The sequence below is a fragment of the Somniosus microcephalus genome, unplaced genomic scaffold (assembly GCF_052327205.1).
Source record: "Somniosus microcephalus isolate GS21.2 unplaced genomic scaffold, FLI_Smic_1.0 unresolved_chr9, whole genome shotgun sequence".
Classification (NCBI taxonomy): Eukaryota; Metazoa; Chordata; class Chondrichthyes; order Squaliformes; family Somniosidae; genus Somniosus; species Somniosus microcephalus.
The window spans coordinates 25,633,773-25,647,439 of record NW_028225187.1 but is presented as its reverse complement, the minus strand read 5'-3'; the positions used below and the strand labels follow the sequence as shown (position 1 = coordinate 25,647,439).

General features: G+C 47.7%; 1 protein-coding gene across 7 annotated transcripts in view; it reads left to right on the top strand.

Annotated features, from left to right (window-relative positions):
* Positions 1–13,667, top strand: part of LOC147084956 (Fc receptor-like protein 2) — a 177,492-nt gene that overhangs the window by 120,307 nt on the left and 43,518 nt on the right. For 5 of the 7 annotated variants that reach the window (XM_085979653.1, XM_085979650.1, XM_085979652.1 and 2 more), the window contains 2 exons: positions 9,457–9,762; positions 12,798–13,103. The exons of 1 other annotated variant lie outside the window; for it this stretch is intronic. In XM_085979653.1, the coding sequence (XP_085835779.1) occupies positions 9,457–9,762; positions 12,798–13,103 (612 nt within the window). The remainder of the gene's footprint in view (positions 1–9,456; positions 9,763–12,797; positions 13,104–13,667) is intronic. One more of the 7 variants, XM_085979656.1, reaches the window with a different exon arrangement.

Genomic DNA, 13,667 nt, shown 5'->3' with positions numbered 1-13,667 from the left:
GTGGAGCGCATTATGGCAGGCCGGCTGATTGGCCCCGTCGCCAGTGGAGATGCCGACCCTGTTCTGGGCACCAATGGTAAGGGCATCACCTTTTTGACCTCTCTCATTCCACTTGTGCCTCAGATCAGCATCCTTTGCCACTGTCCGACCAATGCAGTGAATGGCAGCACTCATGCCTCCCTCGCTGCCGCCCTGTCCTCACTCTAAAGCTACTCTTGTGCCTTCCTGCTTTCAGATGGTGAATCGCCAGGTGAGGAGGCGGGCCCTCAAGCTGCCACTGTCAGTGCTTCTGAATTAGAGGAGGAGGAAGAGGAAGCCGGCCCATCAGTGCCACCCTCAGCCGCGCCAGCCCATGGCGATGAAGGGGACATGTCTTCCCTGGAGGGGAGCTGGGGGGAAGGGTCGGAGGAGAGTGAAGCTCCGGGGCACAGCGGCCTGCAGCAATGCGGGAGGGGTGGGGAAGCTCGGCGGACTTCTCCCCAGAGGGTGAGTGCGGCCTCCAGTCCTGCGACGGTCAGCGCAGAGGAGGTGCGGCTCCTGGAGGGAATGGCCGTCCAGGCTGAGCGCAGGCACAATGAGCTCATGGCTGCAGTGGCAAGGATGCCTGACTCCATTGAGTCTTTGTCAAGGAGTGTGCAGCAATTTGGAGCAGCACAGGCCAGGAGTCTGGATCAATTCAGTGCAGCACAGGCCAGGAGTCTACAGGACTTCGCAGCAGCACAGGCGGCTTCGAGCCAAGTGCTCAGTCGTGCCATCCATTCACTGGCTGTTGTCATGCGGACACAGACCAGGGCCACACGGGCACTAACTGCTGCCACCCTTGCTGGATCAGCCAGGCATCGCCAGGGCACTCGCCGCGCAGCAGCAGCCCAGCAGTCTGTTCTTCAGCAGTTTGCTGCGCATGCTGCAGTGCTGGCCCGTGCGAGTGCCACTGTATCAGGCGACCAGCGAGCACCTGCGATCTGTCAGGTTGGCACCATTCCTGCAGCCGACACTGCCACTCCGCCATTGCAGCTGCCACGAGCCGCTGGACAGACTGCTGCCGCCCAAGCAGAGTTGCAGCAGTCAGCAGCCGGACCCTCGAGGGCCAGAGCTGGTGCAGGCCGACCCCCAAGGGCATCTGCCGTCTCGCCATCTGCCCCTCAGCAGCCTTCCCCCAGCCTTGCTGCAGCCACTGGGCTCCCATTGAGGAGGAGCTGCAGGGCGGGCAGGGGCCAGGCAAGGATGCGAAAAGCATCGCCCTCGCAGGGCAAAAAGTAGAAGGTCTGCACAAATGGTTTGTGGTTTTTGTAAGGCTGAGACTGGTGTCTTTCTTTGTTTTTGTAAGGCCGAGACTGGTGTCTTTTTTAGTTTTTGTAAGGCCGAGACTGTTAGTTCTGTGTTTTTGGAGGGGGCTTCTCCATATGAGGTTGTAATGTGGGAAGGGCAGAGGTTTGCAATAAATTAATGTTCTTAAATTGCACTGTGCATGGTTTTTTTGTCAAGTCCTGGTTGCCCTGCTCGGCTGAGGGCTTGTGGAGCAGCTACATTCATCTGCTGACTTTGGCACAAGCCATTCCCTGAGAGGGGGCCTAGAACCAACGTTCAATAAGCCGGCGACGGACGGCCCTTGCACTTTCTGCCTCCCTCCTGTGCTGGTCCTCCTCCTCCTCCTCCTCCTCAGGTGGTCCTCCAATCTCTGGTGGCAGTGGCTGAGTCCTGCGGATAGCCAGGTTGTGCAGCATGCAGCAAACGACCATGAAATGGGAGACTCGCTTCGGCGAATATTGTAGGGCTCCACCGGAACGATCCAGACAGCGGAACCATTGCTTCAGGACACTGATTGTTTGCTCTATGATGTTCCTGGTCGCTTGATGGCTATCGTTGTATCCCTCTTCAGCAGGGGTGCTGGGCGCACGGAGCAGGGTCATCAGCCAGGTACACAAAGGATAGCCTTTGTCCCCGATAAGCCATCCTCGTGGGTGAGGCTGGGCCTGGAACATGTCTGCCACAGAAGTCTGGCGCAGGATGAAGGCATCGTGGCTGCTGCCTGGAAAGCGGGCATTGACAGCTAGGATGAGCTGCCTGTGGTCACACACCAGCTGGACGTGGAGCGAATGGTAGCCCTTCCGGTTGCGGTAATCCTCGGAATTCTCCAGAGGTGCCCGCAAAGCCACATGCATGCAGTCACTGGCGCCCTGCACCATGGGGAAGCCCGCGAATGCTGCAAAGCCCATTGCACGCTGTTGCTGCTTGGCAAGGGCCATGGAGAAGGAGATGAACTGACGTCTCCTTTTGAAAAGGGCATTGGTCACCTGACGGATGCAGCAATGCACGGTGAACTGGGAGATGTTGGAAATGTCCCCAGTAGCGGATTGAAAGGAGCCGGTGGCATTGAAGTTGAGAGCCACCGTCACCTTCACTGCCACCGACAGAGACGTCCTGCTCCTCAGCTGTGGCTGCAGATCACCGCCAAGCAGGTGGCAGATCTCTGTGACCACCTCCCTTCGGAATCACAGCCTCCGAACCCACTGCTCATGAGACATGTTGAGATAGGAGAACTGCTGGCGGTATACCCTGGGTGGGTAAGGCCTCCTTTCCCGACGCCTGTTGCCCCTTCTCCGTCTAGCCAGGGCTGCCACTCTCTCACGGCGTCTGTGAGCCCTTTGGATGCAATGGAGAAAGCCAGCGTTTGCACCCATTGCAGCCCCCATAATATGTTAGCAAACAATGATATGTCAATGAAGGCAAAGACAAGTGGAAAGCTGTGGCCTGAAGCCACAAGTACCTGTCCTAGTGTTGAGCCAAAGCAGAAAGCTCTCTACCTTGGTCTCTCTGCAAAGATCCGTATCTCATGAAGGAGTGCTGCGAAATGGCAGCCTTTTATAGTGCAGGAGGTGTGCTCTTTAATTTGCGCCCCCCGCGCCCCGCATCGACTCAGCACCGTTCCACTCTACCAGTCGCTAGGGGCGCCAGGCGCACAATGGGGCGTCGCGACTGAATTTCCGGTTTGGGGCGCACAAAGGGCGTTGCACGAGGAAATGACGTCAGGATCTGCGCGCGCAGCTGAGCGCGCGCAAAGACTTTGCGCCGCCGCTAAATCGTGAGTGAAGTTGGGGAGAGGCGCAGATCGCGCTGCGCCCGGCCGCTAGCCGCCTAGCGCCTGACATCTACTCCTCCTGAGGCGCTACCGGCTGGCGCAACCAACTGAATTTCTAGGCCATAAGATTCTGAGGGGGATTGACAGGGTACATGCTGGGAGGTTGTTTCCACTGGCTGGTGAGTCTAGCACTAGGGGGCATAGTCTCAGGATAATGGGTCGGCCACTTAATAGTGAGATGAGGAGGAATTTCTTCACTCAGAGGGTTGAGAATCTTTGGAAATCTCCACTCAAAAGGTCAGTCGATGCTGAATCATTTATATTCAAGGCTGAGATAGACAGATTTTCAGACTCTAGGGGAATCGAGGGATATGGAGATCAGGCGGGAAAGTGGAGTTGAGGTTGAAGATCAGCCATGATCTTATTGAATGGCGGAGCAGGCTCGAGGGGCCGTATGGCCTACTCCTGCTCCGAATTCTTATGTTCTTATAGTGGTATGATTAGGGAAATACATATTGACTTGTAAAATTTGAGGCATACGTAGAGGCTATACAAATAGGGATAGAAATTCATTTGTGGGGTAGTTCAACTGCCAGACCATTTTATGCTTCCGGCCAAGATGAATCTTCCATTGGTTTTAGTGGAAAGTAAAATGAGTTGTGGTAGATAATGGCCGATGAATTCGATATCACCAGTTTTACCTTATTGCGCAAAGTTAGCACACCACCCAAATGGAGAAAAATTTGCGAAACTGGTGAACATTATTAATACAAACTCGAGAAGTAAAAAAGATAAAAAATAATCGGCTCGTAAACTAGGAGGCTCCTAAAGCGAGGGATTAATGTTATATTCTGTACATAACATGGAACATGTGGACATGACATTGGATGATGAGATGACTAATAAGATAAGTACATTTAAAATAAAAAGAGGGAATATATTAAATAAACAAATCAAATTCCAAGAGGATAAAACCCCCGGTCCGGATGGATTGCATCCATCCATTTTAAAAGAATCTAGGGAAGAGATAGCAGAGGCATCACTACACATACTTATTGGCCCAGAAATTCGGGTCGGGGGCTTCCCGCGGGTGCAAGCCCCCGACCTGCACTTACCCAGCGCGCCGGCCGTTGAGCTGTGGGCCCTCGTGGGATTCCGATCCTGGGCCTCCTCCAACTGCCGGCGCGCAGTGCTTGCGTATCCCAGGGGCGCAGTTAGTTCAATGCGTCCCCTGGGATCACGTGGGCCATGGAGAGCCAATGGTAGCAGGGAATGCTCCATTCATAAGTTTGACAGGAAGAGCTGTCAAACCTATAAATACTATAAGCCCCAAAACATCACTAAATCCTCAATAACTATAAATTACATGAAATAACTATTATAAACAATAATTTAAATTTTTGAAATAATTAATTACATTTTCTAACAGGGCTTAAAATAAACTTACCTTTCTTTAAAGTATTTAAAAATAATAAACCTGTGGAATAAATGTTTTAATTTTAACTAATTCACCACTTACCTTGTTAAAAGCAGGCCTTGTGTCTGCTTTTTAAAAGTGTAACTCCTGGAGACTTACCCTCCCAGAGAAACCTGCAAAAAAAACGTAAGTTCAATGCGCACGGGGTGCCTCTCCGGCGCACGCGTTCCACCAGTCAACCCCTTCTTTCAGGAGAACGGAAGTGCCGGTTTCCCGCGCATGTACGAAATCGGCACTTCCATTGGGCCTGCGGGTGAGTACCCAGTGTGTACTCATGCGTTGGGACCCAAATGTCTAGGCCAATAATTTGTTAGAAAAAAGTGCAGTGCAAGAGGACTGCCAGATAGCTAATGTAATACCGATATTAAGAATGGGGATAGAACATGTCCAGGGAACATTGGTGGTAGGAAAAGTAATGATATACCTAATAAAGGAGAAAATAGAAGAACATCTAGACACCAAAAACATATTAATGAATAGTCAGCATGGATTTCAAAAGGGAAAGTCTTGCTTGACCAAATTCATTGAATTCTTTGAAGAGGTAACAGAGAGAGTAGACAAGGGTAATGCTGTAGATGTCAATAATCTGGATTTTTCAAAAGGCCTTCAAGAAGGTACCCCATAATAGACTGATGGACAAGGTCAGAGAATGCGGAGTCAGGGGACAAGTAGCAGAATAGATTGCTGGCTGTCTTCAGGACAGAAAGCAGAGAGTAGGAGTAAAGGGTAGCTATTCACAGTGACAGAAGCTGGGTAGTGGTGCTCCACAAGGATCAGTGCTGGGACCACTGCAGTTCACAGTTTACATTAATGATTTAGATTTTGGAATCAAAAACACAATTTCTAAATTTATTGGATGATACCAAATTGGGGGGGATAGTCAATACCGGAGGATTGCAACAAATTACAGGAGGACATTAATAAACTTGCAGAATGGGCATATAATTGGCAAATGGAGTTCAACACAGATAAATGGGAAGTATTACATTTTTGTAGGAAGTATAGGAAGGTCACAGATTTTCCATTTTGGATACTGCTGGGGGAGATGGTTTCTCAGGGGAATGCAGCAAGAGCCAAGTCCGTGGTACTACGAGTGGCTCAGCTGCACGGGGCGGGGGGGGGGGGGGAGAAAATGAGTGGGAGAGCAATAGTGATGGGGGATTCTATCATAAGGGGAACAGATAGACGTTTCTGTGGCCACAGACGTGACTCCAGGATGGTATGTTGCCTCCCTGGTGCCAGGGTCAAGGATATCACTGAGCGGCTGCAGGACATTCTGAAGGGGGGAGGGTGAACAGCCAGAGGTCGTGGTCCATATCGGCACAAATGACATAAGTAGAAAGAGGGACGAGGTCCTGCAAGCAGAATATAGGGAGCTAGGAAATTATTTAAAAAGCAGGTCCTCAAAGGTAGTAATCTCAGCATTAATCCCAGTGCCACGTACTAACAAGGGCAGAAACAGGAGAATAGACCAGATGAATACGTGGCTGGAGAGATGGCGTAGGAGGGAATGATTTAAATTCCTGAGGCATTTTGAACGATTCTGGGGAAGGTGGGACCTGTACAAGCTGGACGGGTTACACCTCGGCAGAACCGGGACAAATATCCTCGCAGGGGAGTTTGCTAGTGCTTTTGGGAAGGATATAAAGTAGTTTGTCAGGGGGCTGGGAACCTAAGTGTGGGCCCAGAATGCAGAGAAACAAAGCTGGAAGTGCAAGTTAGAAAAGTGGTCTGCCAACTAGTAGGGAGCAGAAACAAAGGCAAACAGTAAAGAGGGTCAACGTGGAGAAAAATATTAAACAGGCAAAGTTGAAGGCACTTTACTAAATGCATGTAGTCACACACCATTCTGACTTAGCCTCACATCAGTAGTTGGGAAAATGCTGGATTCTATTATAAAGGATAAAATAACTGGACACTTAGAAACTAAGGGCTAGATTTTCAGTTGCTTGCGCCAGCAGTTAGCGCCTTAAGAGAAGTGATTTTCGGGCGCTATTCGTGTAGCGCCCGGGCGCAGCGCAGTTTGCGCCCCGCCCCAAATTAAGTTGCCCGTTAGCGCCGGCGCAAAGTTTAGCAGCCGCCCGGATGCGCGCGCAGAAAATGACGTCACATCCTCGTGCAACGCCCTTTGGCCGCCCCGAATCCAAACTTCAGTCGGACCACCCCATTCTGCGGCTGGCGTCCAGGGCGTTTGTAAAATGGAACGCAACACACCCTGGGGAGCGCAAATTAAAGGGCACTCCTCCTGCACTTTAAACGGCAGTCTGCATGTGCTGTGTGGAAGGATCCAGTGTGTTGTTGTGAATGGTGTATTTATCTTCTCCTCCTCCTCCTCCTCCTCCTAAAAAAAACACATGCACCCTTCCCCTTTAAGAGCTCACTGGCACCAGAGTGTCTGCCGTGCGCTGCGCCCAAGCTCGGGCGCTGCGCTCTGCACCGCCGGCTTAGCGCCTAAAGATAGTAGTGGAACGCCTCTTTTAGCACTCCACCAACCTCTTAGGGCGAAGCCACTGAATTTCCGGCAACGGGGCGCTACTTTGGGGCGGGCGCTAAGGTTAGCGCCCCAAAACTGTCTATACTGAAAATCTAGCCCTATGAGTAAGATTGGGCAGAATCAACATGGATTTATGAAAGGGAAATCCTGTTTGACAAACCTATTGGAATTATTTGAGGATGTAACTAGTGGCATAGACAAAGGGTAACCGGTAGATGTGGTGTATCTGGATTTCCAGAAGGCCTTCGATAAGGTCCCACGCAAGAGGTTGGTTAACAAAATTAGGGCCCATGGAATTGGAGGTATTACTAGCATGGATTGAGAATTGGTTAACAGACAGAAAACAAAGAGTAGGGATAAACGGGTCTTTTTCAGGATGGCAGGCTGTGACTAGTGGGGTACCGCAAGGATCGGTGCTTGGGCCCTAGCTATTCACAATCTGTATCAATGATTTGGATGAGGGGACTAAATGTAACATTTCCAAATTTGCTGATGATACAAAGCTAAGTGGCAGTGTCAGTTGTGAAGAGGATGCGAAGAGGCTTCAAGAGGATCTCCTCAGTCTCAGTGAGTGGGCGAGAACATGGCAGATGGAATATAATGTGGATAAATGTGAAGTTATCCACTTCGGTAGAAAAAACAGAAAGGCAGAATATTTCCTAAATGGTGAAAGATTGGGGAATGCAGATGCTCAAAGGGACCTGGGTGTCCTTGTACATGAGTCACTGAAAGTGAATGTGCAGGTGCAGCAAGCCATTAGGAAGGCAAATGGTATGCTGGCCTTCATTACAAGAGGATTTGAGTACAGGAGTAAATAAGTCTTACTCCAATTATATAGGGCCTTGGTGAGGCCAGACCTGGAGTACTGTGTACAATTTTGGTCTCCTTACCTAAGTAAGGATATACTTGCCATAGCGGGAGTGCAACAAAGGTTCACGAGATTGATTCCTGGGATGGCGGGACTGTCGTATGAGAAGAGATTGAGTAAACTAGGCCTGTATTCTCTTGAATTCAGAAGAATGAGAGGGGATCTCATTGAAGCATACAAAATTATTACAGGGCTTGATAGGGTGGATGCTGGGAGAATGTTTCCCTTGACTAGGGAGTCTAGAACCAGGGGCCACAGCCTTAGGATAAAGGGTAGGACATTCAGGACTGAGATGAGAAGAAATGCCTTCACACAGAGAAATCTTTGGAATTCTCTACCCTAGAGGGCTGTGGAGGCTCAGTCATTGGGTATATTCAAAACAGAAGTCGATAGATTTCTGACTAGTAAGGGCATCAAGGGCTATGGCGAAAGGGCCGGTGAATGGAGTTGAGGCAGAAGATCAGCCATGATCTCATTGAATGGTGGAGCAGGCTCGAAGGGCCGAATGGCCTACTCCTGTTCCTATTTCTTATGTTCTTATGTACTTATTACTTTGAAGGTGCGAGTCTGGGTGGGGTAGAGGAACAAAGGGATCTCGGAGTACAAATACACAATTCACTAAAAGTTGCAACACAGATTAGCAAGGCCATAAAAAATCAAACCAAGCGCTAGGGTTTATTTCTAGAGGGATAGAATTGAAAAGTAGGGAAGTTATGCTAAACCTGTATCGAACCTTGGTTAGACCACACTTAGAGTACTGCGTACAGTTCTGGTCGCCATATTATAAAAAGGTTATAGAGGCACTGGAGAGGGTGCAGAGAAGATTTACAAGGATGATATTAGAAATGCGAGGGTTTACATATCAGGAAAGAATGAACAGGCTGGGTCTCTTTTATCTTTGAAAAAATAAGGCCCAGGCGTGACCTAAGAGAGGTCTTTATAATTATGAAAGGTTTTGATAGAGTGGATACAGAGAGAATGATTCCACTTGTGGGGAAGAGCATAACTAGAGGCCATCAATATAAGATAGTCACCAAGAAATCCAATAGGGAATTCAGAACAAACTTCTTTACCCAAAGAGTGGTGAGAATGTGGAACTCGCTGCCACAGGGAGTGGTTGAAGCGAATAGTACGGATGCATTTAAGGGGAGGCTGGACAAGCAAATGAGGGAGAAGGGAGTAGAGGGTTACGCTGATAGAGTTAGATGAGGAAAGACGGGAGGAGGCTCGAGTGGAGCATCGACTGATTGGGCCGAATGGTCTGTTTCTTTGCTGTATATCCTATGTAATCCTATGTAAACATACAGACTGGTCCAAGGAGAAAATAAAACTCGTTGAGGTATTCCTGTCATGCCTGTTTTCAAATAAGTCGTTTTCTGTTCCAATACGTGTCTTATACCGCCCAGGAGGACTTTCTAACACACAAGGTGTAATCTTCATGTTCACTGCTTGGGATATTTTATTATGCTAAAGTGCAAGGTGTTGCTATTTGTTTTAGCGCTTGAAATGTATTTATTCATGGAATTCATTTTTCCCAGTCCCAGTGAGCTGCCCATCTCTCATGTCAGATTTGAATAACTCTGCGGTTGCTATTGGAGACAGGGTGACATTGAGTTGCTGGTCCCAAAGAGGCTCACCGCCCATAACTTACCTGTTCTACCATGACCACCATCTCCACGCCAACACGACAGTCTTTGACTCTGGAACAGGGAATTTCACCATTACCGTGCGGTCGGAGGGGGAAGGCGGTGTCTATTCCTGCGGTGCTGCTAATGGGATCGACCGTGTTGCCAACTGCAGTGAGACAATGACACTCACTGTGTCAGGTGTGGCGGATCCAGCAGGTATTACTCGAAGCCAATGAGTTTATGTTGAATGGTAAGGGAGTCAGTGCTCATGGGGAGCGGGCAGGGAAGTGGAGTTGAGATAAGATCAGGTCAGCCATGATCGATATTCAACTTCAATGACTGCATGACGGGACAAAGAAATGGGGCAATTACCCAACACACATGATGGGAAATGATGAGTCTGAGTTTGGAAATAGATTCCCAGTGCTGCTGCCTGTCTCGTTTGATTGGGAGATTATTTTCTTTTGAAATTAGCATAAAAACAGAAAGACTTGCATTTCTATAGCGCCTTTCAATACCTCAGCACCTCTCAGAGCGCTTTACAGCCAATGGAGTGCAGTCACTGTTGTAATGTGGGAAACGTGGCAGTCAATTTGCGCACAGCAAGCTCCCACAAACAGCAATGTGATAATGACCGGATAATCTGTTTTTGTTATGTTGGGTGAGGGATAAATATTGGCCAGGACACCGGGGTAACTCCCCTACTCTTCTTCAAAATAGTGCCATGGGATCTTTTACATCCACCTGAGAGAGCAGAAGGGGCATCGGTTTAACGTCTCTTCCAAAAGACGGCACCTCCGACAGTGCAGCACTCCCACAGTACTGCACAGCAGTGTCAGCCTAGCTTTATGTGCTGAAGCCACATGAAGTTGGACTTGAGCCCACAACACCTTTTCGACTTACAGGCGAGTGTGCTACCAACTGAGCCAGAGCTGGCACTGCAGAGAGATACAGAGGGAGTAAGATAGAGAAACAGGGAGAGTAGCAACAGGGAGAGAGCCAATGGTGGAGTGAAAGACAAAGACGTGTTGTAAACAGTCGGGGCCAGTTTAACTTTGGGTAAGGGTAAAATGGGCGAAAATGACTTGACTGCCTATTATACGCCCCGCACAATTTTCTCTTCCATTGCTTTTAGTGGAAAGTAAAATGAGACATAGTAGATAATGGCTGATGAATTTGATATCGCCCGTTTTACCTTATCGTGCAAAGTTAATGCACCACCCAAATGGAGAAACGTGTGCGATACTGGTGAACATTATTAATAGAAGGTCGAGAAGATAAAAAATAATCGGCTCGTAAACTAGGAGACCCCTAAAGCAAGGGATTAATGTTATATTCTGTACATAATATAGAACAGGCGGACATGACATTGCACGATGAGATTAGTAATGAGCTTAGTGCATTTAAAATAAAAAGAGTAGCTATCTTAAATAAACCAATCAAATTCCAAGAGGATAAAACCCCTGGTCCGGATGGATTGCATCCATGCATTTTAAAAGAATCTAGGGAAGAGATAGCAGAGGCATTACTACACATATTTAATAATTCATTAGAAAAAGGTGCAGTGCCAGAGGACTGCCGGATAGCTAACATAATAACAGTATTTAACAAGGGGGATAGAACATGTCCAGGGAATTATAGACCAGTCAGCTTAACATCGGTGGTAGGAAAAACAATGGAATCCCTACTAAAGGAGAAAATAGAAGAATCACTAGAAAACAAAAACATAGTAATGACTAGTCAACATGGATTTCAAAAGGGAAAGTCTAGCTTGACCAACCTTATTGAATTTTTTGAAGAGGTAACAGAGAGAGTAAACAGTGGTACTGCGGCAGATGTAATTTATCTGTATTTTCAAAAGGCCTTCGGTAAGGTACCACGTAATGGACTGATGAACAAGGTCAGAGAATGCGGAGTCAGGGGACAAGTAGCAGATTGGATTGCTGGCTGGCTTCAGGACAGAAAGCAGAGATTAGGAGTAAAGGGTAGCTATTCACAGTGGCAGAAGGTGGGTAGTGGTGTTCCACAAGGATCACTGCTAGGACAACTGCTGTTCACAATTTACATCAATGATTTAGATTTTGGAATCAAAAGCAAATTTCTAAATTTATGGATGATACTAAATTGGGGGGGATAGACAATACTGAGGGGGACTGCAACAAATTACATGAGGACATTAATAAACTTGCAGAATGGCCATATAATTGTCAAATGGAGTTCAATACAGATAAATGTGAGGTAATACATTTTGGTAGGAAGAATAGGGAGGTCACTTATTACTTGGAGGGTGCGAGTCTAGGTGGGGTAGAGGAACACAGGGATCTCGGAGTACAAATACACAAATCACTAAAAGTTGCAACACAGGTTAGCAAGGCCATAAAAAAGCAAACCAAGCACTAGGGTTTATTTCTAAAGGGATAGATTTGAAAAGTAGTGAAGTTAAGCTAAACCTGTATCGAACCTTGGTTAGACCACACTTGGAGTACTGCGTGCAGTTCTGGTCACCATATTATAAAAAGGGTGTAGAGGTACTGGAGAGAGTGCAGAGAAGATTTACAAGGATGACATTAGAAATGCGAGGGTATACGTATCGGGAAAGGATGAACAGGCTGGGTCTCTTTTATCTTGAATAAAGAAGGCGGAGGGGTAACCGAATAAAGGTCTTTAAAATTATGAAAGGTTTTGATAGAGTGAATTCACTTGTGGGGAAGAGCATAACTAAAGGCCATCAATATAAGATAGTCACCAAGATATCCAATAGGGAATTCAGAAGAAACGTCTTTACCCAGAGAGTGGTGAGAATGTGGAACTCGCTACCACAGGGAGTGGTTGAAGTGAATAGTATAGATACATTTAAGGGGAGGCTGGACAAGCATATGAGGGAGAAGGGAATAGAGGGTTTACGCTGATAGAGTTAGATGAGGAAAGACGGGAGGCGGCTCGAGTGGAGCATGGACTGATTGGGCCAAATGGCCGGTTTCTTTGCTGTATATCCTATGTAATCCTATGTAAACATACAGACTGGTCCAAGGTGAAAATAAAGCTCGTTGAGGTATTCCTGTCATGCCTGTTTTCAAATAAGTCGTTTTCTGTTCCAATACATGTCTTATACCGCCCAGGAGGACTTTCTAACACACAAGGTGTAATCTTCATGTTCACCACTTGGGCTGTTTTAATACGTTTAAGTGCAAGGTGTTGTTATTTGTTTTAGCGCTTGAAATGTATTTATTCATGGAATTCATTTTTCCCAGTCCCAGTGAGCTGCCCATCTCTCATCTCCCCTTTGAATAGTTCTACGGTTGCTATTGGAGACAGGGTGACATTGAGCTGCTGGTCCCAAAGAGGCTCGCCGCCCATAACTTACTTGTTCTACCATGACCAGCGTCTCCTCGCCAACACGACAGTCTTTGACTCTGGAACAGGGACTTTCACCATTACCGTGCGGTCAGAGGGGGAAGGCGGTGTCTATTCCTGCGGCGCTGCTAATGGGATCGACCGTGTTGCCAACTGCAGTGACACAATGACACTCACTGTGTCAGGTGTGGCGGATCCAGCAGGTATTACTCGAAGCCAATGAGTTTATTTTGAATGGTAAGGGAGTCAGTGCTCATGGGGAGCGGGCAGGGAAGTGGAGTTGAGATAAGATCAGGTCAGCCATGATCGATATTCAACTTCAATGACTGCAATGGACAAAGTAATGGGGCAATTACCCAGCACACGTGATGTGAATTTGATGAGTCTGAGTTTGGAAACAGATTCCCGGAAATGCTGCCTGCCTCGTTTGATTGAGAGATAATTTTCTTTTGAAGTTAGCATAAAAACAGAAAGACTAGGGCCGTTCAATAACTCAGGACCTCTCAAAGTGCTTTACAGCCAATGAAGTACTTTTTGAAGTGCAGTCACTGTTGTAATGTGGGAAACGTGGCCTCCAGTTTGTGCACAGCAAGCTCCCACAAACAGCAATGTGATAATGACCAGATAATCCATTTTTGTGATGTTGATTGAGTGATAAATATTTCCCCAGGACACCGGGGAGGACTCCCCTGCTCTTCTTCCAATAGTGCCGTGGGATCTTTGATATCCACCTGCGAGAGCAGATGGGGCCTTGGTTTAATGGGAGA